Below are 25,120 nucleotides of genomic sequence, written 5' to 3' on the forward strand. Positions count from 1 at the left end.
TGTGCAATACATCATTGATTTGCTTCTCCATTCAACTTTCTTGGAAAGCTGTCCTCACATTTGATGTACTTAGGTAAAAGGAAAACAAATGCAAATCTGACTATGATGAGAGTGAAAGAAGTAAAGTGACTCCCCAGGTGAAATAATGACAATGGGAGTTCTTCTCTTGTTACCCTTCCACTTGCTCCAGAATGGGTTCTGCTGATTAATTTCAGCAAATCAGCTCTCACTAAGGTCAGTTCTATCTGTTTCCCTTGTAGTGGATGGTTTCAAGCGCAGAGCAGCTTACTGACATTCAACATCATATTCATCAAAATAATGATACATTATCACTGTAAGTGATTAAAGGTCAGGATTTAAAGTAAATCAAATCTTGAACATTGATACGAGTTTTCAGTACATCAAATCCATGAAATCTCTTCAGAAGCAAAAAATAGTTCAAAAAAGGAAAACAATGCAGAGAAAAAAATAATCCACATCCATTCTAGGTTCCACCCTATGTCTCTCCTCCAATTCAGACGGCAAATATCTCAAACCTATTTTCTGTGTATATTGTCATTCCCTTCTCTTATTCATCCTTCCACCTTCTCCACTATGGTTTCTGCTGATTAATTCTACCAAACAAGCTGTCACTAAGTGGCCAATGCCATCTCTTTTCCCAATGTAGGAGCACTTTCCATCTACGTTTTCATGAATGCATTGAACCTTCTAAGCAGTTTCAGTCTTTCAAACATGGTCTTCTCACCTTTCTCTCTTGTCCTGTTAACATATGGCCATTCCCCTTGCTTTCCTTTGTAGCGTTCCCTCGCTTTTAACGTTAAGGTCATAGGATTCAATTTTCAGTCCTTTTCTCATGTGATACTCTCCTCCTGTTTGATCACTTCTTCTGTTCCATGCTTTACACTTCATGGAATTGCTTATAAATTGCTATCTCCACTATCCAATGGACATTTGCACTGAAATGTCTACTAGTTAACTATAGGTAATATCTACTGCTTTAATTTCTATATCCTCACATGACATGATCCACCTTCTGCTGGGGGAATTCCATTTTCCCACCTTCTCACTGTAGCACTAAATTTAACCAATATTAATTTCTACTACAAATTAGTACTATTTTAAAAATAATTAAATTTAATTGTGAGTTAACTGATTTTTTAAAATTATTTATCTATTTATTTGGCTGTGCCAGGTGTTAGTTGTGGCACACGGCATCTTCATTGCTGTGTGCAGGATCTTCATCGCGGCACTCGGGATCTTTGGTTGCAGCATTCAGGATCTTTTAGTTGTTTGCGGCATGTGGGCTCTTACTTGTGGCATGCAGGATCTAGTTCCCTGACCAGGGATGGAATCCGGGCCCCCTGTATTGGGAGAGCAGAGTCTTAAACACTGTACCACCAAGGAAGTCCCTGTATTACCTGATTATTGTTTTTAGGTTACTTTCCTTTAAAAAAAAAATCAAAGTTACCCAAAGCAGAATTGGATTAGTTATGTTCACCTCTAGGTCCTGAGGGCAACACACGACCTGGCTAGAAGAAGTCTATTTTTATTTCTAACGTGAAAATCGTAATGATGGGTCAAGGAATTGTAACATACATTCTTTAATCAGGTTGCACATTCAGGCTTGGTGTTTCTTCCTCTTTTTTTTTTTTTAGTGGTACGCGGGCCTCTCACTGTTTTGGCCTCTCCCATTGCAGAGCACAGGCTCCGGACGCGCAGGCTCAGCGGCCATGGCTCACGGGCCCAGCCGCTCCGCGGCATGTGGGATCTTCCCGGACCGGGGCACGAACCTGTGTCCCCTGCATTGGCAGGCGGACTCTCAACCACTGCGCCACCAGGGATGCCCCTTGCTGTTTCTTTTTTAAAGAAAAAAAAGCAAAACAGGAAGTTTTCTCTAGTAAGAATTTAATGCACAAGGAAAACTCATAAACTGAGTTAATACAAAGTATATATTTATTCTATTAACCACATTGTATACATGCACATAATATTATGTAAATAAAAATAATTTAAATCTTTATAAATAGTGAAATAAATATTAAAATAGATAAATAAATATTTAAGTAGATAAGTAAGTAGATAGATCAGCATGGGCATCTATGAGGGACGAGTGCCTGTAGAGTAGAACATCATGTTGCTTAATATTCCTGAAAACACTTGACAAATTAATTCAATTCAGGGCATGATGAGAGCAGAAATGAGAGTCTTTGACATGGCAGCACAGGTGGAAGTATGGTCTTGTTAGTCACTGAGAATCATTTCGGTGTTGAACCAGGTGTGTGTCATTCCTTCCTCCTGAGTCTTTCTTACAAGTTCGTTGATGAAGAGAAGGATCTCATGACTTCTGCTCTGACAATCTCCCAGGCACAAGGGCTGTACTTCTTCTCTTGCAGATAGACAGTGATTCTGTGGAAGTATTTCCTCACAGCCAGGATGGAGTCCTCCTTCAGCAGGGGAGTCCCTTCCAGCCCCGCCTCCTGCATCAGACAGGCTTGCAGGTCAGTGAGCTGCTGATAAAGTGCAGTGCAGAACTTGTCCAGGAGGCTCTCATCCCAAGCGGCAGCCGAGCCCTCTGTGCTGAAGAGCTGGAAGGTCTGCTGGATCATCTCATGGACGACAGCGATGGCTTGAGCCTTCTGGAACTGGTTGCCTCCAAACGCCTCCTGGGGGAATCCAAAGTCATTTCTGTCCTTCAGGCAAGAGAAGGGGGAGATTCTCCTCATCTGTCGCAGGAGCATGAGGGCCCTCGTGTTAGCCAGGCTGTGGGTCTGAGGCAGGTCGCAGCCCAGAGAGCAGTTAGAGTTGCAGCTGAGCAGCACCAGGGCCAGGAGTAAGGACAAGGTTGGGGACATTGGGGACCCTGCAGATGCTGCTGGCCTGGCTGAGGTGGGGACTCTGTGAACCCTGCTCTCTAGGTTCTCTGAAGACCTCCCTTCAGGCCTGGGTCTTAAATGGGAGTGAATTGGTTTCCATTTTCTGAATGTTCCCTCTTACTTTCTACTTCTGTTTTTGCTTTTCATTTTGCACTCTCCAGATAGGTTAGGGCAGCGTTTCTCAACCACTGTTTTTCATCCTTGCCTCCCCTTCTCCTGCCCACAGAAGCTTTCTAGATATTTTTTTTCCATACGGCCCCCCTATGAAATTTTGATACACAGATATACTGTGTACATCGGTATGTACTCCATGCATATCTCTACTTTATAAATAGAAAAAGAAAGTGAAAAGTTTTTTCTTTTTATTCAAAGCAGTGGTGAGTATGACAAAAATATTTAGGCTAAAAATTAGCTGTAAAAGCTACTGCAATTAATTTAACATTTTGGTTAGGTGTGCAGAATGACTTTTAATGTAATACATTTACTTAATAAATAGGAATGTATCAAAATACATATTCAATAAAAATTTATACAAATACTTCATAAGAATACCAATGTATAGATATATTTAAAAATCTATCAAAACTGCTAAAACCATTGAAAATTTAAATGATTTTCTTAGCATTTATTTTTAAGTAATTCTTAGTTTTGATTCATACCATAAAATGATTTCTAACTTCACTAGCTGCTAGATATTCCTCTAGATATTGTCAACAACTTTTTCTCTTTAGGACTAGATGTAATTATTGATCTCCTAGATAACTTTTTTAGAATTAAATAATAAAATACAACCTATTTGTGCTTAATTCCCGATGCCCACATCACACTGAGGCTCAAACATAAGCAAAATCCGCAAGACAGACAAGGACAGCTCATAAGTAAGCAGAGGCCACCTCTCACATCATGACTTTGAGTCCAATCATATGATGGAGAGAAAGTCCTCTAATGAAACATCAAGCCACCATAGCTTGTAGCACTGATCCTGCATATTGTGTATCTTCCATGCACTCAATGTCAATGCCTCTCGTCTCATACACAAGAAAACCCAAAGAGAAAAATGAATACAAAGGAATGAGATTTTGCTGGATAGGGTTGAGCTTTGGAGTGCCACCCACCATTGTAGTAGCTAAGATTTGTTCGCACCCCTAACAACTACTGTTTGCACCCGTGGGAGCGATCTGCTCCCAGATGATTTAGGAATCATCATCGATTTGAATCTTTCTCTGTATTTTTGCATTGAATTTCAGATTCCCCAAAGGACTGTCAGAGGTTCCAATCCAAGCCTATTCTTTTCAAACAAAAGAAAACCATCTTTGTAATTAATTGAGAACTGGATAAATGTTGATTGGTATCATGGAAAGAATTCACTTTCAACTCTGATCATGAATTCTTTTATTTTGCAGTGGATGTTCTGTGGCCTCTGCCCCCTCTAATACCGATCTTTCAATAAATAATAGGTATGTGACTATCTGTGGCAAATCAGCTCTGTAGCAACTGGACTCTGTCGTATTCTCTGTGGTATCCTCGGCACCAGGCCCAGTGTAATCACGCAACAGGTAATTTTTTTTTTTTTTTTTTTTTTTTTTTTTTGCGGTACGTGGGCCTCTCACTGTTGTGGCCTCTCCCATTGCGGAGCACAGGCTCCGGACACGCAGGCTCAGCGGCCATGGCTCACGGGCCCAGCCGCTCTGCGGCATGAGGGATCTTCCCAGACCGGGGCACGAACCCGTGTCCCCTGCATCGGCAGGCGGACTCTCAACCACTGCGCCACCAGGGAAGCCCGAACAGGTACTTTTAACGAAAGCAGTTTCTCAGATGGTCTCCTCCCCCTGGAAGGCAGTTACGAATGACCAAGCTATTTTCCTTTATCACGGTCGTATTTGCTGGGATTATAATAGACAGTGGTTGGTATTCCCACTCTACTCCTACTGGTATCAGTCATGCCTACTGAGTTTGTTGCTAAAACCACTAGGATTCTCTTTCCTTTAAGGTGCCTATGGCTCTGGGGATTCAAGTTGTAAGAGCAGCACAATTTTCAGCCGTTGCCCGGCACTCTATTAAACTCAGGAGGATGGCCTCGTCGCTAATTTGTCCTCTACTAGGTCATGACAGAAAATAACCAGCTTGATGTCACATACAGAGCAATGTATCTGAACTCAAAGTCTCCCTGATTCACACAGGTCACAGCAACCAGACAATTAACCACGTTACTCTTCGGTGGGTCTTTACGGATGTGGCAATGACTACCTATATCCTGAGATTCTTTGGAGACTCCTCACAAAGACTGATGAATGATCCTTTTCCTCCTGTGTCTTCATTCCCTTTCAAGGGACGATGGGGTCCATTTCAGTTTGATTTCCAAATTTTGACACATAATAATTAAAGCATTACTGCCGGTTTGAAATCAAGAGTTTGGATTCTGAGTCCTCGGTCTGCTCTTTTGGCCTGGTAAATGGCTCATTCTTCTTTATTTACATGAATATATTCTCTCTTCTGGATGCCAAGACATGTAGCCTTCAATGCCCTTTCTGGTCTGAATGTTTCCGTCCCCACAAAATTCATATTTGGAAGTCCTAACCCCCAAAGTGATGGTATCAGGTGGCGGGCCCTTTGGGACTTGATTAGGGTGTGAAGATGGAGGCCTCACGATGGAATCAGTGCCCTTATCAACGAGGTCAGAGATAAATGCCTCCCTCTCCTGCTGTATGATGATACAAGGAGAACTCTGCAGTGTGAGACCTGAAGCAGGCTCTCACCAGAACTGGACCACGCGGACACCCAGATCTTGGACTTCCAGACTCTAGAACTGTGAGCAATACATTTCTGCTCTTTACAAACTACCCAGTCTATGCTCTTTTGTTGAAGAAGCCCAAATAGTAAGACATGACCTGACCTATTGTGTCCTCAGAATACCTCCCAGAAGTCTGTAAAATACCTAAAGCAAGAGGCACCATCTTACCCAACCCCATTTCCTAGACAGCTAGTCCAGTCCCTGTCATTTCAGGAGCTCAATCCATACTCATGAAGGGACCAGTGATGATAGTAATAGGAGAAGGAACAATACCAACATATATTAGATAGATATGATATGAGAGGACGATAATCTACAGAGACTTTGGAAATTCTTCATGGTTCTACAAGGGAAATGATAATGGAATATTGTGTGAGATACTTTTGTAAAGATCATTAGCAGGAATATTTTCTTCTTCAAGTTTATATTTTCAATATTTAGAAGATCAGGATGAGAATCATGGGCCTGGACGCAAATGGAAGAGTCGCTCTCCATTTTTTCCTCAGTCATCCTCAAGTACTTACAAGGAGCTGCCTGATCATACTTTTCTCGTCTCCCTCAGGCAATAAGGAAACAACTTGTGTCTACATTTGTGGATATTTTCCTCGTAGGCTATGCCTTTGGGCATCAATTTGAATGCTTCTTTCCAACAGTCTATGATGCTGTGAACTCTGAGTGACATCCGTGTGATCTTCCCCAAGCTGAACTTGTGAAATAAGAATTTGGGTCTGATTGTGGGTTTGTTTCTTTTTTAAAATTTTCTTTATTTCAGCAAATGAACAATAAATATACCTGAAATCATAATACCACTGAGTCTGAGAATAAATATTCAAACTTGACTCTTTTCTTTCTTTTAAGGCAGAACTAGAGGATGAGATATTTTTTAACTTTTTATTTTATACGGGAGTATATTTGATTAACAATGCTGTGCTAGCCTCAAGTGTACAGCAAAGTGATTCAGCCACACACATTCATGCAACCATTCTTTCTCAAACTCCCCTCCCATCTAGGTTGCCACATAATATTGAGCAGAGTTCCCTGTGCTACACAGTAGGTCCCTGTTGGCCATCCATCCCAAATATAGCAGTGTGTACATGTCAATCCCAAACTCCCCAACTATCCCTCCCCCACCCTTCCCCCCTGGTAACCATAAGTTTCTTCTGTTAGTCTGTGGGTCCGTTTCTGTATTGTAACTAAGTTCATTTGTATCATTTTTTTTAGATTCCACATATAAATGATATTTCTCTTTCTCTGTGGGTCAGATTGTTTTTTAATGAAGTGTGTGCAAGCAAGAACATTAGTTGTTCCCCTCCACCCCACCCAGAACTTCATTAGGACAAATAGTGTAAAGATGAAAAGTGGTCTTATGCACTGAACTTGTCTCCTCGTCTATTAATCATCCAATAATTTCCCAACATCCTTGCAGTGAGATTTCCACGAGGATAAATCCAGGCCACGTATTGTGAGCAGAAGTGCTCTTGCCCTGTATAGTCCTGGCCCTTGAAAACGTCCCATGTGATGCACCAGACTTCTTCCCTTTACCACTGAGTGGAATAGACTCAAATACTGCAGAAAAATTTGCAGTCACCTGTTGATGATGGAAAAATCCACAAAACAGGGGGTACCCATGTCCCCGAATCACTCTTTGGAGAGCAACTTAGAACATCCATCTGATCAGGAATGCCTGCCTTGTGTTCTTATACCAGGGAAAGATAAGATTCTATTATGATCAAATTCCTGACAGCATTCTCTTTACCCGTTACAGCAGTCAGCATTAAGTTAACTGACAAATATCTTTAACACCACACTATCCAAAAAACCTTTCTATACTTCATGTGTTGAAAATAGGAAATACCTCTCCCAAAACTTAAAGTGATCTTTTAAATTACGTTATAAAATTATTTATACAAGAAAAGAGATTGTGTTCTGTCAAAACCTTTTTTAAAATCATGATTTTCTTTTCAGACATTTTTCAGCCTGTGAGGAAACACAAGTCGAGATTGCTTTGGACTTGAACACTAATGTAATTGAATGAGAAGTGTCACGAGTATAAAAAATATTCTGTATTTGTTGACATTTCTTTGAGGATTCTTACATAAGGGAAAGGCACCTTTTAATTTCCACTCTGACAACCTCCCAGGCACAGGGGCTGTATTCCTTTGCCTTCAGATAGACATGGATTCCATGGAAATACTCCCGGGCAGCACGTCCCAAATCTCGACAATCCAGATTGTCTTTTTTCATCTGCTCCAGTCGGTGCAGCCTCAGATGAAGGCTAGAGAGAAGTTTATCGAGGAGGGTGTTGTTCCAGGCAGCACGGCTGTCCTCCGTGGTGAAGAGGTTGAAGATCTGCTGGAGCATCAGATGGTGGTGACAGGTGCCTTGAGTCACCTGGATTGGGGTGATATTCTCTCTTTTCCAAGGAAATTTGAAGTCGGTTCTGTCCTTTAGGCACCACTGAGAGGGGATCCTTTGCATCTGTTCCAAATGTTGGAAGACGTCCTTGTTTTCCTGGCTATGGCTTCTAGGCAAGTTCCAGCCAAGAGAGTAAGCAGGGATAGAGCAGAGCAGCACTCCTGCCACTAGCAAATAGATCTGGGCCATTAAGAAAGGGTGATTCACTAGACGGCCGCCAGGAGAGGCGTGGGCACCGCCAAACAATTAATTGGAGGGAAGCTTCCTTCCCTGGAACTGTGGACAGCGTCCTTCCCTAGGCGGCCGGTAGAGGGCGCAAGGTTTGTTTGGGAAACGCCGACGATTAAGTTTGCCTTCTGCAGCTGTCTCCTGCAGCTCGAGAGACAGGGCGAAAAGTAGTCCCTGCGGCTGCTTTAATAATCAGCATAGTGCGCGAAACACCTTGGTTTTCTCGGTGCTGAGTGTTGAAGAGGAAGCCTTGTGGCGGCCTCGCCAGAGAATTTTTGTCTGGCTGGGAACAAGAACTTTGCATCTTCAGGCTTCCCCTGAGTTTTGCGCTTTATTTTCTCACAGAAACTTGAGCGAGGCAATTTTTGGGAAAGAAGCCTTTTTCTGAGCGGTCTGAGGTGGGGAATCTGAGCGATCCCCAGCCGCAGAGACAGGGGAGCCGATTTTTCCGATTCGGGCTCGTTTCTGGCGCGAGACAGCGAAGGCCCAGAGAAAGGGGAAGGCGGCGGCGGCGATGGGACGACAGGACGGTGTTGGGGACGCCCTGAGGGGTGAGTCGGGGCGCGGCCACCACCGGGGCCGAGGACGCGGGAGCTGAGCGCCCCTGTAGATTCTCTGGGACTTCATGGAGTCTTTCAAGGATACAGCGTTAAAGTGAGGGAGAAAGTATTGAATATCTGACAAGTAGGAATATTAAAAAAATTCACAGCCTTTTTTTACATTTTAAAATTAATTTTATATTTAACTTAATTCATATATTTAAATTAAATATTTTAAATGTTTGATATTTTTATAAATTTATGTTAAAATATTTTCAATATTAAGCATAGAATATTAAAATATATTTTCATATTAAAATATAGCATTTTATTAAACATTATTTAAACTATATTGTCTTTATACTAAAGTAAGTATTTCATATAATTAATTATTTGTTTATTTATTTTAGGCTGGGTTTATTTATTTTAGGCTGGGTTCAGTCTTCATTGCGGTGTGCAGGCTTCTCATTGTGGTGGCTTGTCTTGTTGAGGAGCACAGGCTCTAGGTGCGCAGGCTTCAGTAGTCGTGGCTCGCGGGTTCCAGAGCACAGGCTCAGTAGTAGCAGCACATGGACTTAGTTGCTCCACGGCATGTGGGATCTTCCTAGACCAGGGCTCGAACCCGTGTCCCCTGAGTTGGCAGGCGGATTCTTAACCACTGCACCACCAGGGAAGCCCCAAGTATTTAATATAGTTTTACTTTTCTATCTTTAATGGAAGCCAACTCATTAATATTGTCAAGATTACTTTTATGCTTGTTTTTAATTGAGGGAATTACCATGTTTGACAATTTCTAATGACCCCGTGATAGTCTTAACTGATTTTTAACTCACGTTCCTGAAATGTCTTTCCCAGGACCTCACCTTGACTATAAGGTTAGAAAGAAGAGTTGGTGTGTACGAGCAATTGAGGACATTTAGCAGGTCAGACTTTTTCATTTTTCTTTAGTAAGAATTTTATACACTAAGTGGAATTTGCCCAGATTTCATTTACATCATGAAGGCTTACTTTGTAAGACTGTCAGGGCCATGCAAATGGAGGTTAGCTTCATTTCTTTACTTAAAATTTTTATATTTTGTTCCTCGTGCATATTTTGGGATTAATTTTCATTTTAAAATGTTGCATTAAAACATCCTTTATCTTGATGACTTAGATTTGGTGCCTTCTTACCATTCGTGCTTAAGAGAAGTACTAGCTTAACGTTGCCCTAATGCTAACCCAGGAAATAGCTTTTGAATTAGAGTATTGTGCTGTTCCATGGCTGAAAATCTAGGAATGCTTTAATTCTCATCATCTCTCCCCCATATATATATTTCTTACCATTTTCCTGGTCTCTACAACATTATTTTAATGTCTTTTTTTAAAGGAAGGAAAAACCCTTTTGACTGCCTTCTGATTTTCTCAACTCACACCCCCTTGGCTATGGTAACCACAAATCTGATCATTTTCTCTGAGGTTATGTTTGTTTTTAAGGTATAATTTAATCTGTGTCTTAAAAATTAACACCAGAGGTGGTCTGAAACAAAATAAGGTGAGGAAAAGGACTATTTATCTCGTTTATACTAGTCACAGAGCAGGCTTTTTTTTTTTTTTTCTTGTGGGGAGGAGGTCAAAACACTTTCTTAGATGCTGCAAAGAGCCTCAGGTGCCGTAGGATTTCTCTCCTTAATGTACGGGGCACTGCTCTAAGGGTGGAGACTAGGTCTCTACTCCTTCGCAGGCCTACAGGCAATCCTTCTCCTAGAGTTTGCATTTGGGGGCCTCAACATGCAGACCCCTGAGTGTTAAGGAACCTGTAGTCAGAGCTTCTCTTGGCTGGGCTGAGGGTGGACTATACAGGTTACCATTTGTTATATTAATACAAAAGGCTGCTATCATTCACTCTGTTCAAATTCTCAGCCTGTACTTTGCAAACTTTATTTTATTTGATCTAGGCAATGTCTTGTGTGACCACAACTAAAGTTGTCTCCATTTTTTAAAAGAGGAAATGAAAATCTGATGTCATTTAAATTCAGGAGCCCCAGATTTTTGTCAGAGTGGAGCCTTCTGCTGCTCCCAGGCCCTCGTCTTCATCAGCTCTGAGCACTGGCCCTCAGCTGCACTGAGCACGTGGTGCTTCCTTCATCCTAATCCTGCCTCTAAAGTCTGTCCTCCCTGCTCCCTGGAGGGCAGTCACCATCCCTGCCTCACTTTCCTGGAATCCACATTGCCAAGCGCATTGTCACATATATACGCAGTCAGAACATTTCTGGTGACGGAATGAAGAGAACTGCATGAATTCACCCTTGCTGTTCATTTTTATGTCACCATTATCTGTAAACTTTCAGAAAATGTGAGCTATGGTCCTGTAAAGAAATGTGGAAGAATTTAAATCTGATGTATGAGTCCCTTTAGAGGAGAATGCAGAGAGGTGAGGCTAGTTGTATTTTGGTGCAATTTAAGAAGTGGCTAAACAGAGTACAGGGTCAAACCTCTAAGTATTCGTATTAGAACTGAAAAAGAGATATATTGAGACTCAGGTTTTTATTTCAACCTTGGGTCTCATTTAGATGAATACATCCTATTGGACTGATACTCTTTCATGTTCCAGGAGTGTGTTTAATTTCCAGTGTAATAAAAGACTTGATGTTGTGACATTCTATGTTGCCCATAAATGGCCTATTTAAGAATCTCATTTGCAGGCAGGTACTCAGAGCAGCTGGATACAGGCTCCCACAGCCAGACACCTGCATCACCAGGCTCACCGGGGCCTGCCACCCTCCTCACTGAGGACACCCAGGATGATGTTCTCCAGCCCTGTCTGCACCCTTAGCTGTCACCTGGCCCAGAACCACAGGCTGCCAAAGCAGGAGACCCTCACAGTCCTGCCCCTAACAGGGAGAATCTTCTTTGTTTTCCTGCCTGAAGGACAAGAAGGTTTTCAGGTTCCATCAGCACCAGTTGGCTGACAGCCAGTTCCAAAACGCTCAGGCCGCCTCATTCTCCATGAAATGATACAGCACTTCTCCATCGTCTTCAGCACAAACAGCTGAAATTCCTCAGTGGGCTTGATCAACAGTGGGCAGATCTGGAGACTAGTTTGGTGCAGGAGATGGAGAGGAGAAGACCCTGCTGGGCAGTGAGGACTCCAGCCTGACTTTGAAGAACTTCCAAAGGACCAGGCTCGATCTGAAAAGAAAGTCCACAGCTGCTGTGCCCAGGACAATATGAGAGTGGAAGTTAAGGCGTGAAAATCAGAGTGTGCTTTCCCTGTATGTTCAACCTCAGAGAACGCAGGAGTGGGAAAAGGAGACCTGGACCCAATCTTGTACAATGGAGTCTTCTCTGCTTAGAGGTGGCCTCTAGCGCGTCCATATTCACTCCCTTCAATGACTTTTCTTCTGATTCAGTTGTAAATATATCGAGTCACCTCAGCACATTGTTTTTCAACAGTAAGTGGAACAATACTTTTGAATGGGGAGAAAATTTATTTTTAATTTGTAATAATTAGAATTTATTTCTCTATGATGATTGTTATATTTGCCAAATTTATTCTTCATATTATGATATGGTCAGCTTTGTGTCTTGTTTTCCTTTGCTTTGGGGGTGCAAAAGGTATATTTTAAGTGTTAGGTTTAACTCATACTCTTAAAGAAAATCAGAGTGTCCTTAAACCTTTAATCTGCCTTAAAATCCAACAGGAACATAAATAGTTTTATTCATTTCATTGGTTCTTAAAATATTTTGAAGTATCTCTGCTTTCAGGATTTTACTTGTGTTTTTTAATATATTGGTAGATAAAACAAAGATATTACTTTCTTAGTGGAGCGCTCTGTCAGAGAAGACAGGCATTAAAGAGCAAAAAATTTGCTTGAAACCCTTTCTAGGTTATGAGGGAGAAGCACAAGGCATTATGACAGGTTATAGCAGCTGGAGCTATTCTCTTTTACTTGTTCTTTCTTGGAGAAAGCATGTCTAATGGTTGCTGATTCAGTTTCAGCAGTTGCATGATCAATAAACTGTGAAATACATTATAGAATCATGGAATTTAAACTTCAACAAAGAAGTGTGACTATCCCGTGTATTGTTGGCACTGTGGTGGGTGCCAGGTGCAATGAAAATAGTAGACACATTGCCCGCTGTCACAGAGCTTGCAGTCTGGTGGGTATATGGGTAACTAGGTGTTCAATGAAAGGAATGCTAATGCTGTGACAGGGCAAGTACAGGTTCTTGGGAGTATGTGGGCTTGCATGGATCAGGGAAAGCTTCTGCAAGAGCAGTTGGTAAGCTGGCATCCCAGGGGTCTGCAGGAGTTTGCCAGGGAATTACATGCTGCTCAAGTTTGGCCATGTGTGGAGATCATCTAGGGTAGCAGGTAAATATGAGGGTTTGGAGCTAATGACATTTGTTTGGAGATGTGACCCTGGGTAAAGACATGCATATGGAAGTCAACAGTCATAGAGAGGACGTTTGGAACTATTTGGGAGGTTGAGACTATATGTGCAGAGAGGATGAAGTGTGGGACTAGCATAGATCTTTGAGGAACACCAATTCCCTAAGATGAGAGTGTGGAGTCAACAAAGGAAGGAGAGAAGGAGGGGCAGAAAAGCAGAGGATGGTGGTGACAGGGAGACCAGATGAGCGTCAGACTTTAAAATGGCGGGTATAATAACAAGTATCTGATGCTTCGCACATGTCAGCCAAGGCTGCTTCACGTTGATCTCTAACCTCAGTAAGATGTAGCTTATTGGCAATATCTTATTACCTAATAAGTATCTTAAGAAATTAATCTCAATTTTCAAGATATTTTTTTCCTCTCATTTGTTTTAAGCAAGGATCTTAGAAGACCCTTAAGGCTTCATTGATAAAGCATTCAGCTTTATATATATAATCAGGATTTTTCATTGGAGAGTTTTATTCACTACTTCAAAATGTCATTTTTTATGGATAAATTGCATAAAAATTTGTAATCTGCATCAAAATGCTTTTAATTTCAGCATGATGTAAATTTAATATATTACTTTCTACTTAATATTGATAAATATCTTCAGTGCCAATGCACTGACTGCATTTTGTTTTGATGCCCACTAGAGATCCATGGGTATTTGCAATCTAGTGTTTGGTACATCTGTGAGAATATTGCATTTGCTCGTAGAATTTAAAAATGTGTTTGTATGCTTTGCACAGTACTTAAAAAGATGATCCTATTTTAATTCACAGAGGTAGAATTTTTGCATAACAAAATTATGAGCTCAGTAAGGCACAAATATGGCATTATATCAATATCTTCTGGGGACCTCCCTGGCGGTCCAGTGGTTAAGACTTCTCCTTCCAATGCAGGGGGCGTGAGTTCGATCCCTCGTTGGGGAGCTAAGATCCCACATGCCTCAGGGCCACAAAACCCAAACATAAAAAAAAAACAAGCAATATTGTAGCAAATTCAAGAAAGACTTTAAAAATGGTCCACATCAAAAAAAATCTTAAAAAACTATGTATCTTTTGAGTGGACATGAAATAATGGCTTTTACTCCTTTGTGCATACCTGTCACTATAACAACTATCATTGCTATGTTTAATATGTCCCTGGTGCTTAAAATAATCTGCTCACTTAAGATAAGTTTATGACTTGTTATATTCTCATGATATAGAGCATATAACATGCGATGGTATGTTGAATGGAATATAGTAGTCTCATTATCCCTATTCTAAAGCTGAGAAAACTGTACTGTAGGAAAAAGAAAACAATTGCCCTAAATCATGCATGAAGCCGAAGGAAGACTAAGGAGATGCCGAGCTAACGAATTTACTGGTCACCTGAGAAGACAAGAGTACCCACAAGAGAAGATGCAGCAAGACTGTCATTTTCAAACACTTTTACTGACACAACTATGTTAAGCTTATTACACTTATTGCTTTTATTAACAACTCTGAGGACCAATGATGTCCCTAACAGTGTGCAGGTTACTGGTTGGGAATAAGAAGTGTAGCTGGAGAGTGAGCTGAGTGCTACGGTACCTGATGTAGATGGAGATCTCTTTCCTAAGCCTGATAAGACTATGCAGTTCCACTCCCAAGTTTGCTACGACCCTATACTGCTCTGCCTCCCCTTTGACCTCCTCTTGTCCCTGGTTGCTCAGCCACAAACATGGCCAGGAGTTCTGCATCCCTGCTGCTGCAGAGCCTGTCCCATGAGAAAGGAAAGGCGAAAAGTCCTCAGCTGTACACTTTCATTAAGGCTAAATTGAGAACTGGGGAGCTGAGCTGCTTTGCCCAGCCTTCATCAGGACGCAAGAAGGCCTTGGAGTTAGATGAAAGTTATTCTCCATCAAAATATTTGGGGTCCTCTGGTTTGTTCCATTTCCTTCTGAACTTGAGACCTCAGGAATGCCAAATTCCAGTGCTGTTTTGGGGAATATGTGAAGTTTCTTGTCTCTGTTCCTAGAGGCTGATTGGGACATTGGGAATCTATGTGCCTGTGTAACCCGAAACATTCCAACCCACGGCTGTTTACAGATCAGTATCATGATGGAGAAGGGGAAGGACTGGGAAGTCCAGTTCCTGAGACTCGTTCTTTAATGGATTTTCTCAATTTGTAAAGCCCCTCAGCATTTGTCAAATTCCTATGCTTTTGTATTTGCTTTGTGAAGGGCTGTATTCATCATGACACAAATGAAGGTGGCTGAGATGGTAGAGGGTGTGCAAGGCCACTGTCAGACTGTCTCCCTAACCTTCCTCTGCCTCAAACACTCAAAGTCAGCTCTCAGTCAGAACTGGAGAACCTCTTCCTTTCCCTAAACCCAGTTCCTGGACTACTGCATCCTTCCCCCAAATGCAGCAGAGACAAAAGAAAACATTCTCTTTTAGAAGAAACGATTTACTTGTGAAGAATGAACTTTGCTGTTTTTGAGAGAGACCATTTTGCTTTCAGAAGATGCCTTACCCCAAGGCTTCCTTCCATAATCTGTTCCCAGTGGGACTCCCTCGTGTCAACCTCTTGCTGGACTAGGACCCTGGAATTCCACAGGGCCAGCTAGCAAGAGGGATGCCTGAGATGACAGAAGATATGAATCACCTTTCTGAAGAGAGGGTGGGGCTGATGTCACATGAGTGCCTTTCAGGTGAGCTCTGCAAACCCAAAATAGGAGCCTGGGTGTGTCTAGGGAGAGTGGAAGCAAAGAGAGAGTGGAACATGCTGAGCAGACTGTTCTACTGGGAAGAGATTCTTTCAAGATTAATGCCCAGGAACTAGAATTCGAGGTCAGAGGTTCAATGACACTAATAGTAAGGTCCATATGTGTAGAGCGGTGTCATTTCAAAGCTCTTTCACACACATTGCCCCAGGCAATCATCACAACAATCCTGGGACTCTCCCAGACACAGACTATGAAACTTAGGGAGGTTAAGTTGTCCGAGTCATTATCCAAAATTTTGCCCCCAAAACAGTCATTGTTCCACCACGTCTCACACTGTCACTTGATGGGTAAGCGCCATGGCCCAGCTTTCACATGGACGAGCAGAGCCTGGGTTAGAAGTGTCCCAGGTCCTGACTTCTTTGCTTTCTAGCTCTGAGTGTCTCCTCTGGGGGGCCATTTCTGAGAGTACAGGCTCTAGGAGGTGACATTGCCAGCAATTATAGACCTGGGACTGTATGGAGAAGAGAACTAAGATCAAACCCGGGAGAGCCAAGGATTAGAGAGCAGAACCTTACCTTTCATAGCTCCTGCTTTTTTCTTCCTGCTTCTGCGTTGCTGCTGAAAGCCGCAAAAATGAAAGAGTTCACAAGCTATTTTGTGCCTTTCTCATACTAAAGAAGCAACAAACGTTATCAATGAAAAATGTTTGTGACTTTTTGCATTATTTGAGGTCTCTGTTATTTCCATATTATTCATTTTTAAAGTAGATCCAAGTATTTTCTACTGATCCTTCTTTCTCAAAGAATTTTTACTAATTCCCAGAATATCTTTCAGAAGTATAATACACAAGGACTTCCCTGGTGGCAGAGTGGTTAAGAATCCGCCTGCCATGCAGGGAACACGAGTTCAAGCCGTGGTCCGGGAAGATCCCACATCCCGCGGAGCAACTAAGCCTGTGTGCCACAACTACTGAAGCCCGCGTGCCTAGAGTCCATGCTTCGTGACAAGAGAAGCCACCACAATGAGAAGCCTGCGCACCGCAAGGAAGAGTAGCCCCCACTTGCCGCAACAAGATCAGGAATGGGGCACTCTCTGCTCTGGGAAAACTGACAGAATAGGCCTGCAGGTAGTTAGATAATTTCCTGAGAAAATTCTATCAATTCAATTTTTTGCAACTTCTCATACTTAGAAAAGCACTAAAAGCATTACTAGTGACAAATGCTCCTCATGACTAGCAGCAACCTTCTCCCAAGATGTGTCCTAGATTGCACGTATCCTCTTCACCACAATCACATATATACTGACGTCCCCATTATGTCCTTGGAGCAGTTCGTCAGAGCTGACTGAGAGGCTGTCCTCCAGGCTATAGTCCTCAGTAAGTCCTCCCATAAAACTGAACTCCCAGCTCCTGTGTTGTCGTTTGTTTCCAGTCAACAAGGACCTCACTGATTTCCCAGGAGACCTCCTCAGGTCAGCCTGCTGTTCTCAATCTCAATGAAGACACCTCCATTTCTCACCTACAGTCCAGGCTGGACATCCATTTGTTTACTGATAGAGTCCAAATAAGAATCTTTACTCTTTATTGTTCCAACTGTTGGTTAAGATGTGGGTACCGAAGAGGCCTTATGTATGACCAAGACGGAAGAGCATACGCGCTTCTTAGACAGAAGCAGTGAAGGTTTTTAATGGGCTCCTTAGCAGGGAGAGTCTGGCTTGAACTCCAGAGTCACCCTCATGGCCTTGTATAGTTGTCTTTATTTAAATTTCTAGCCTCAGCCCATTAAAACATCATAATACTGAAGAATTGAAATCAAAATATTATTTAAAAAATCATCTGTTAATAAAATGATATTTTTAGCAGCAATATAGGAATGGTTTCTGCTTGTTTTAGGACCCTAATCCTTAGGAAGGTTTCCAAACCTCTAAATGTACTTTAAATGTCCTTCTGACTTTAAAAGTACCTACTCAGTGCTATATGCACCAACTGGAAAGAATAGAAAGATGATTGATCCATCAGTGTCCTCTTTCCAAAGTGCCTAAATTAAATAAATGAATTTCCACTTAGCTCTTTGTTGCTTTTAGAAATTGTGACCTTCCAGTGTGCATGTTACTGATACCTGCCCTGCTGGAAAGGCTCTACCCCAGTTGTTGCTAAATATATTAAAATCCCTGCCTGTGTCCCTTCTATTCAAGCATGTTTTATTTTGTTTGTCTTTCAAAGGGACAAAGACATCATCATGGAATGTAAGAAATTCCTTGGATTGCATTGTCCCCAGGAATGTCCTTCCCTGCTCTGTGATTACTTGCTGGGTCCTAAGGACAAAACAAGTTTGCAGCTGGCACTGAGGTAACCCTCATCCCTTCCAAGACTCCGCAGGCTGCTGTGGTATCAGTGCTGGGGACACTGCTAGTGGCCACATCCTTATGGGAGAACTCTGTGCTATCGCATGCACCTCAATCTTTTCTTCTCTGAAAAGGAATGTTCTGGAGAAGCACTTGCCTCAGTGCATCTCATCTGTGTTCTTCCATGTCCTGAGGACCTGCCGCTGTTCCAGTGAACGCTTTAAACATCTCTGTTCTCCTTCCAAGTTCTCAAGCTGCTGCTGCCTTTCAACTCCATGTTTCCTGCGCTTTGGGCTTTTTGAGCAAATAAGAGTCCTGAACCAGGTGAGTTCCTCCTAGTGCAGTCAGCATGTGGAAGTGTGCAAATAGAGGCACAGGTGAGCTCGTGGATTCTCCACCACTGTTCAGTGTTGGGCAAGGTGCCATCTACTGTGTTTCTCTGGGAGTCTGGACAGTCTGGACCAATTGATGACACACTTTCTCCCAGTTCTGTTTTTTAGGCTGTCATTGTTCTGGAGTCAGTGACAGAGAGAGGGGGAGGAGAATTCATTATTCCCATTTAGAGCTATATGAAAAATATAGGAAACAACACACTACCTGTTTAGCCCTCACTCTGTGGATGATACTCTGCTAAGTGTTCTTAAATATTCTGGTTGGTCTAATATTCAATACAACTCTAGGAATATTTTCCCGACTTTATATTTGAGGAAACTGAGGCTCAGGGAAGTTAAGTGATTCCCCAGCATCACACGTGTGTCCTGGCAGAATCTAGACTCAATGCAGAAACCCATATCACATATAAATAATTATTTAACTTCCATCCTCTGTAATTCTCAAGCTCTTTGTTTTCTTCTTTGGTGCTTTCTGAAGATCATTTTTCCCTGGTTGACTCCTAAGTGCACTAGCTACTCCACCTTTGTGCCCTCTTCAGACTCTCCTTCTCTTTCTCACTCTTAAAAGTTGAAGGTCCTCATGAGCTTTCGGTCGTCATCTCGTTCTACACTCCACTCCTAAGGAACGATATCCACATATGCTGCTTCCAATGGGAAGTCTGTCTTTAGATGTTTCTTGGCCACTTTATGGAGTCCATGTGCTTTCTCCCCTTCTTGAGATGCCTCATTCCAGATTCTGGTGAGAGAATCCCCTTTTCCCTGTCTCTGATTGTAATAGGAAACTTAATTGAAATAATTTAGCATGATTACTGTTTTTATATCTTTTATCTCTTCCAAACTGAACTCTCCAGAAGAATAGGTTTGGCATTCTCTTTTTTCACCTCTGTATTCTCAGAACTATCATATATCCAATATAGAAATATGAAGTTTTAAAATATAACCTGGAACTTCCCTGCTGGTGCAGTGGTTAAGAATCCGCCTGCCATTGCAGGGGAAACGGGTTCGATCCCTGGTCCGGGAAGATGGCACATGCCGTGGAGCCACTAAGCTTGTGGGCCACAACTACTGAGCCTGTGCTCTACAGCCCGTGAGCCACAACTACTGAGCCCACGTGCAGCAACTACTGAAACCCGCACGCGTAGAGCCCGTGCTCCACAAGAGAAGCCATCGCAATGAGAAGCCCGCGCATCACAACGAAGAGTAGCCCCTGCTCGCCACAACTAGAGAAAGCCTGCGCACAGCAACAAAGACCCAGCACGGTGAACAATAAATAAAATTTAAAAAATAAAATAAAATATAAACCACTGAAATAAATGAATGATGAGAATGATGAGTAGAATTTATCATCCATGTTTCAGTATGCCTTGCAAATTAAAGCTACTTCTTCTTGTAAGGAAAAGAAAATCCAAATGTCATCAGGGGGAGAGTTTCATAAATTAAACAAGAAAATAATTTGAAACAATATAGAGGTAAGCATATTTTATTATACTGAATACACTATAAAGGTGAACATATTATATGAACAAAACTATTTTAAATACCATACATAGTATGACTGAGATAAAGTAGAAGAATAAATAGATGACTACATTAGAGCCCTTTGCACTTTAATCACTATCATTTTGACTCCTGGTCTGATCATTTCTAAATCTCTACTGTATATGAGTCTAGTTCTGATACTTGCTCTGTCTCTTCAAACTGTGTTTTTCACCTTTTAGTATGGTAAGTTTCTGTTGAAAGTTGAACATGATGTATGGGGTAAAAGGAACTGAGGTAAATTGGCCTTTAGGGTGAGGAGTTACATTTCTCTTGCTACGAGGTTGGCTGTGTTTACTTCTAGTCCTGGGCTGTGTTTCTGCCCTCTTTATTTTCCATATCAGCCAAGCTGGCTTATCCTTTGGGATTGGTCTTCTTGAAAGTAGATTTATTAGACCTGTTTGACAAGTAACCACCATAGGTGACAGGTCTATATCTTGTTCACCATTTTATCATTAATACAGAGTTCATAATAATTATTCCAAATAATTATTAACAAAGAGTATTCTTAGATTTTCCATTAGACCTCCCATCAGAAGCTTCTACTGACCTCGCGTCAGAGCCTTATATTGAAGTAATTATTAAGCATCATTAGATGATTCAGTACATTTCTCCTGAGCTCTTGGTTCATCATTCTCCATCTCACAGTGAAGACGTAGGGTGGTGAAAATGTAGGGCATAGGATGCTAGATAAAATTAGCCTTCTCTGCTTTCCTGGTGTCAGAGTCTTTGTAATGTTATACGTTCTTTTTCATTTAGTATTTTTCTGGGCAGGGGTTGTCTTGCTACTACTGAATTACTTCCTTTATCATCTTGAGTTGAGTATCTTAAGAGGGAAGCAAAAATGGAAACATAAAGGGCCCATACCATGATTTTCCATAATGTGCAATACATCATTGATTTGCTTCTCCATTCAACTTTCTTGGAAAGCTGTCCTCGCATTTGATGTACTGAGGTAAAAGGAAAACAAATGCAAATCTGACTATGATGAGAGTGAAAGAAGTAAAGTGACTCCCCAGGTGAAATAATGACAATGGGAGTTCTTCTCTTGTTACCCTTCCACTTGCTCCAGAATGGGTTCTGCTGATTAATTTCAGCAAATCAGCTCTCACTAAGGTCAGTTCTATCTGTTTCCCTTGTAGTGGATGGTTTCAAGCACAGAGCAGCTTACTGACATTCAACATCATATTCATCAAAATAATGATACATTATCACTGTAAGTGATTAAATGTCAGGATTTAAAGTAAATCAAATCTTGAACATTGATATGAGTTTTCAGTACATCAAATCCATGAAATCTCTTCAGAAGCAAAAAATAGTTCAAAAAAGGAAAACAATGCAGAGAAAAAAATAATCCACATCCATTCTAGGTTCCACCCTATGTCTCTCCTCCAATTCAGATGGCAAATATCTCAAACCTATTTTCTGTATATATTGTCATTCCCTTCTCTTATTCATCCTTCCACCTTCTCCACTATGGTTTCTGCTGATTAATTCTACCAAACAAGCTGTCACTAAGTGGCCAATGCCATCTCTTTTCCCAATGTAGGAGCACTTTCCATCTACGTTTGCACGAATGCATTGAATCTTCTAAGCAGTTTCAGTCATTCAGACATGGTCTTCTCATTTTTCTCTCTTGTCCTGTTAACATATGGCCATTCCCCTTGCTTTCCTTTGTAGCGTTCCCTCGCTTTTAACGTTAACGTCATAGGATTCAATTTTCAGTCCTTTTCTCATGTGATACTCTCCTCCTGTTTGATCACTTCTTCTGTTCCATGCTTTACACTTCATGGAATTGCTTATAAATTGCTATCTCCACTATCGAATGGACATTTGCACTGAAATGTCTACTAGTTAACTATAGGTAATATCTACTGCTTTAATTTCTATATCCTCGCATGACATGATCCACCTTCTGCTGGGGGAATTCCATTTTCCCACCTTCTCACTGTAGCACTAAATTTAACCGATATTAATTTCTACTACAAATTAGTACTATTTTAAAAATAATTAAATTTAATTGTGAGTTAACTGATTTTTTAAAATTATTTATCTATTTATTTGGCTGTGCCAGGTGTTAGTTGTGGCACACGGCATCTTCATTGCTGCGTGCATGATCTTCATCGCGGCATTCGGGATCTTTGGTTGCAGCATTCGGGATCTTTTAGTTGTTTGCGGCATGTGGGCTCTTACTTGTGGCATGCAGGATCTAGTTCCCTGACCAGGGATGGAATCCGGGCCACCTGTACTGGGAGAGCAGAGTCTTAAACACTGTACCACCAAGGAAGTCCCTGTATTAACTGATTATTGTTTTTAGGTTACTTTCCTTTAAAAAAAAAAATCAGAGTTACCCAAAGCAGAATTGGATTAGCTATGTTCACCTCTAGGTCCTGAGGGCAACCCACGACCTGGCTAGAAGAAGTCTATTTTTATTTCTAACGTGAAAATCGTAATGATGGGTCAAGGAATTGTAACATACATTCTTTCATCAGGTTGCCCATTCAGGCTTGGTGTTTCTTTCTCTTTTTTTTATTTTAGTGGTACGCGGGCCTCTCACTGTTTTGGCCTCTCCCATTGCGGAGCGCAGGCTCCGGACGCGCAGGCTCAGCGGCCATGGCTCACGGGCCCAGCCGCTCCGTAGCATGTGGGATCTTCCCGGACCGGGGCACGAACCTGTGTCCCCTGCATTGGCAGGCGGACTCTCAACCACTGCGCCACCAGGGATGCCCCTTGGTGTTTCTTTTTTAAAGAAAAAAAGCAAAACAGGAAGTTTTCTCTAGTAAGAATTTAATGCACAAGGAAAACTCATAAACTTAGTTAATACAAAGTATGTATTTATTCTCTTAACCACATTGTATACATGCACATAATATTATGTAAATAAAAGTAATTTAAATCTTTATAAATAGTGAAATAAATATTAAAATAGATAAATAAATATTTAAGTAGATAAGTAAGTAGATAGATCAGCATGGGCATCTATGAGGGACGAGTGCCTGTAGAGTAGAACATCATGTTGCTTAATATTCCTGAAAACACTTGACAAATTAATTCAATTCAGGGCATGATGAGAGCAGAAATGAGAGTCTTTGACATGGCAGCACAGGTGGAAGTATGGTCTTGTTAGTCACTGAGAATCATTTCGGTGTTGAACCAGGTGTGTGTCATTCCTTCCTCCTGAGTCTTTCTTACAAGTTCGTTGATGAAGAGAAGGATCTCATGACTTCTGCTCTGACAATCTCCCAGGCACAAGGGCTGTACTTCTTGTCTTGCAGATAGACAGTGATTCTGTGGAAGTATTTCCTCACAGCCAGGATGGAGTCCTCCTTCAGCAGGGGAGTCCCTTCCAGCCCCGCCTCCTGCATCAGACAGGCTTGCAGGTCAGTGAGCTGCTGATAAAGTGCAGTGCAGAACTTGTCCAGGAGGGTCTCATCCCAAGCGGCAGCCGAGCCCTCTGTGCTGAAGAGCTGGAAGGTCTGCTGGATCATCTCATGGACGACAGCGATGGCTTGAGCCTTCTGGAACTGGTTGCCTCCAAACGCCTCCTGGGGGAATCCAAAGTCATTTCTGTCCTTCAGGCAGGAGAAGGGGGAGATTCTCCTCATCTGTCGCAGGAGCATGAGGGCCCTCGTGTTAGCCAGGCTGTGGGTCTGAGGCAGGTTGCAGCCCAGAGAGCAGTTGGAGTGGCAGCTGAGCAGCACCAGGGCCAGGAGTAAGGACAAGGTTGGGGCCATCGGGGACCCTGTAGATGCTGCCGGCCTGGCTGAGGTGGGGACTCTGTGAACCCTGCTCTCTAGGTTCTCTGAAGACCTTCCTTCAGGCCTGGGTCTTAAATGGGAGTGAATTGGTTTCCATTTTCTGAATGTTCCCTCTTACTTTCTACTTCTGTTTTTGCTTTTCATTTTGCACTCTCCAGATAGGTTAGGGCAGCGTTTCTCAACCACTGTTTTTCATCCTTGCCTCCCCTTCTCCTGCCCACAGAACCTTTCTAGATATTTTTTTTCCATATGGCCCCCCTATGAAATTTTGATACACAGATATACTGTGTACATCGGTATGTACTCCATGCATATCTCTACTTTATAAATAGAAAAAGAAAGTGAAAAGTTTTTTCTTTTTATTCAAAGCAGTGGTGAGTATGACAAAAATATTTAGTCTAAAAATTAGCTGTAAAAGCTACTGCAATTAATTTAACATTTTGGTTAGGTGTGCAGAATGACTTTTAATGTAATACATTTACTTAATAAATAGGAATGTATCAAAATACATATTCAATAAAAATTTATACAAATACTTCATAAGAATACCAATGTATAGATATATTTAAAAATCTATCAAAACTGCTAAAACCATTGAAAATTTAAATGATTTTCTTAACTTTTATTTTTAACTAATCTTAGTTTTGATTCATATCATAAAATGATTTCTAACTTCACTAGCTGCTAGATATTCCTCTAGATATTGTCAACAACTTTTTCTCTTTAGGACTAGACATAATTATTGATCTCCTAGATAACTTTTTTAGAATTAAATAATAAAATACAACCTATTTGTGCTTAATTCCCGATGCCCACATCACACTGAGGCTCAAACATAAGCAAAATCCGCAAGACAGACAAGGACAGCTCATAAGTAAGCAGAGGGCACCTCTCACATCATGACTTTGAATCCAGTCATATGATGGAGAGAATGAATGTAATGAAACATCAAGCCACCATAGCTTGTAGCACTGATCCTGCATATTGTGTATCTTCCATGCACTCAATGTCAATGCCTCTCGTCTCATACACAAGAAAACCCAAAGAGAAAAATGAATACAAAGGAATGAGATTTTGCTGGATAGGGTTGAGCTTTGGAGTGCCACCCACCATTGTAGTAGCTAAGATTTGTT

At 41.6% G+C, this 25,120-nt stretch overlaps 3 protein-coding genes across 3 annotated transcripts; all 3 read right to left on the reverse strand.

Moving 5' to 3' along the window:
• Nucleotides 1-2,252: 2,252 nt before the first annotated feature.
• On the reverse strand, nucleotides 2,253-2,852 carry LOC309963935 (interferon alpha-1-like; the record flags this gene model as incomplete). The annotated part of the gene is made up of 1 exon (XM_082842477.1): nucleotides 2,253-2,852. One exon carries the CDS (start codon nucleotides 2,850-2,852, stop codon nucleotides 2,307-2,309), a length of 546 nt encoding a protein of 181 aa, XP_082698603.1. The 3' UTR covers nucleotides 2,253-2,306.
• A 4,903-nt stretch (nucleotides 2,853-7,755) lies between these two features.
• Nucleotides 7,756-8,268, reverse strand: LOC309964549 (interferon alpha-13-like; the record flags this gene model as incomplete). The annotated part of the gene is made up of 1 exon (XM_082843680.1): nucleotides 7,756-8,268. One exon carries the CDS (start codon nucleotides 8,266-8,268, stop codon nucleotides 7,756-7,758), a length of 513 nt encoding a protein of 170 aa, XP_082699806.1.
• A 15,149-nt stretch (nucleotides 8,269-23,417) lies between these two features.
• On the reverse strand, nucleotides 23,418-23,963 carry LOC309963936 (interferon alpha-4-like; the record flags this gene model as incomplete). The annotated part of the gene is made up of 1 exon (XM_082842478.1): nucleotides 23,418-23,963. One exon carries the CDS (start codon nucleotides 23,961-23,963, stop codon nucleotides 23,418-23,420), a length of 546 nt encoding a protein of 181 aa, XP_082698604.1.
• Nucleotides 23,964-25,120: the final 1,157 nt, after the last annotated feature.

Source organism: Leucopleurus acutus (genome assembly GCF_964270905.1).
Source record: "Leucopleurus acutus genome assembly, chromosome: 7".
In the NCBI taxonomy this organism is placed as follows: domain Eukaryota; kingdom Metazoa; phylum Chordata; class Mammalia; order Artiodactyla; family Delphinidae; genus Leucopleurus; species Leucopleurus acutus.